The sequence below is a fragment of the Perkinsus marinus genome, assembly GCF_000006405.1.
Source record: "Perkinsus marinus ATCC 50983 genomic scaffold scf_1104296969850, whole genome shotgun sequence".
NCBI lineage: Eukaryota > Perkinsozoa > Perkinsida > Perkinsidae > Perkinsus > Perkinsus marinus.
In genome coordinates this window covers 1-1,225 of record NW_003202642.1, presented here as the reverse complement: position 1 = coordinate 1,225, position 1,225 = coordinate 1, and the positions used below count along the sequence as shown (strand labels likewise).

At 46.9% G+C, this 1,225-nt stretch overlaps 1 protein-coding gene across 1 annotated transcript; it reads left to right on the top strand.

The window, feature by feature from the left end:
• Window positions 1-98: 98 nt before the first annotated feature.
• On the top strand, window positions 99-1,114 carry Pmar_PMAR019832 (NBP2b protein, putative; the record flags this gene model as incomplete). The annotated part of the gene is made up of 4 exons (XM_002767800.1): window positions 99-215; window positions 431-538; window positions 592-714; window positions 896-1,114. 4 exons carry the CDS (start codon window positions 99-101, stop codon window positions 1,112-1,114), a joined length of 567 nt encoding a protein of 188 aa, XP_002767846.1.
• Between the last annotated feature and the right edge of the window lie 111 nt (window positions 1,115-1,225).

Genomic DNA, 1,225 nt, shown 5'->3' with positions numbered 1-1,225 from the left:
TCATCTGAGGGAACTAAACGTATAGTCCAGTCTGGTAGTCGTCAGCGTGCGAGTCAATCGAGATTGAGCTGCAGACGGGGCAGGAAGAGTGCACGGTCATGCATGCGGAGGTGACGGCGAAGACGGCTACCATTGAGGAGCGAGAGACCAAGTTGGCCGAGATGAAGGGAGAGTTGGAAGGGCTACAGAACGAGGTAGCGGACGCGGAAGCTCAGGTAGGATGGTGAGTTTTTAGAAATGGGAGAATATGCGCATGTTCAACTAAGTGTGTTGGTGACAATATGAAAATTTCGGGAGCTCTTCTTGCTTTTTGTACACTTCTGTCCGAATTCGTGTAAGTTTCTATAGTTAGTGAGGAGACTTCCGAGCTCAGCTGAGGGAAGAAAAGCTTTTCTTCCAAAACTGATGTTTGCAGTTATCGCGTCGACAGGAAGAATATGATGCCTTGTTGAAGTCGATTGAGGAAGAGGAAAGGGAGTGCAATGAGTTGGAAGCGACCCTGGCTCAGCGACAAAGGGATTTGAAGGCTAGGGAGCAGGTGAGTCTCATTATCGTATTCTATCTAAAGTACTGCTAAGTTCCGATTGGCAGGTCTTGACTGAAGCGTTGGAGCAGTTGAGGTCCCAACGGAGGAGCACTTCGCGTTTGTCTGATGGACCGAGTGGGAGTGATGACGGGGAGTGTTTACAAGAAGAGGATGAGACTGAGAGAGATGTGAGCTGCAGACTCTCTTTTATTTATCGATAAATGTGCCAACTTATCGAGGCTATGATTTTTTTTGTCGAACTATGTTGTTCATGTTCGATGTCTTGGCCCGGGTTCGAACCTGGATCCACCGCTTGAGCCGCTCACACATTACCAACTTGGGTGGTAAGTTTCTTGTAACATATCTTAGATTCGCATGTCGGAGTTACGGTTGAAGCTTGAGTCACAGAAGATGGAGCTTGCTGTTCAAAAGGAACTCAGAGTGAAAAATGAGAGGCTCATCAAAGATCTAGAAGACCGCATTCAGTACACCACTCATAAACATATCGTATTCGTATTCGTCCGGTCCCTCAGGCGTATGGACTCACAACAGGAACAGATCCTCGCGGAAGTCGTTCCGTCAATGTGACGGTACGCAGCATTACTGTGAGGGAGTGGAGTTTTCTAATTCGAAACGTTTTCATGAATATGAAACACCATAGTTGTGTTCTACTATCGATCAAAACACTGAGTTCGTAGT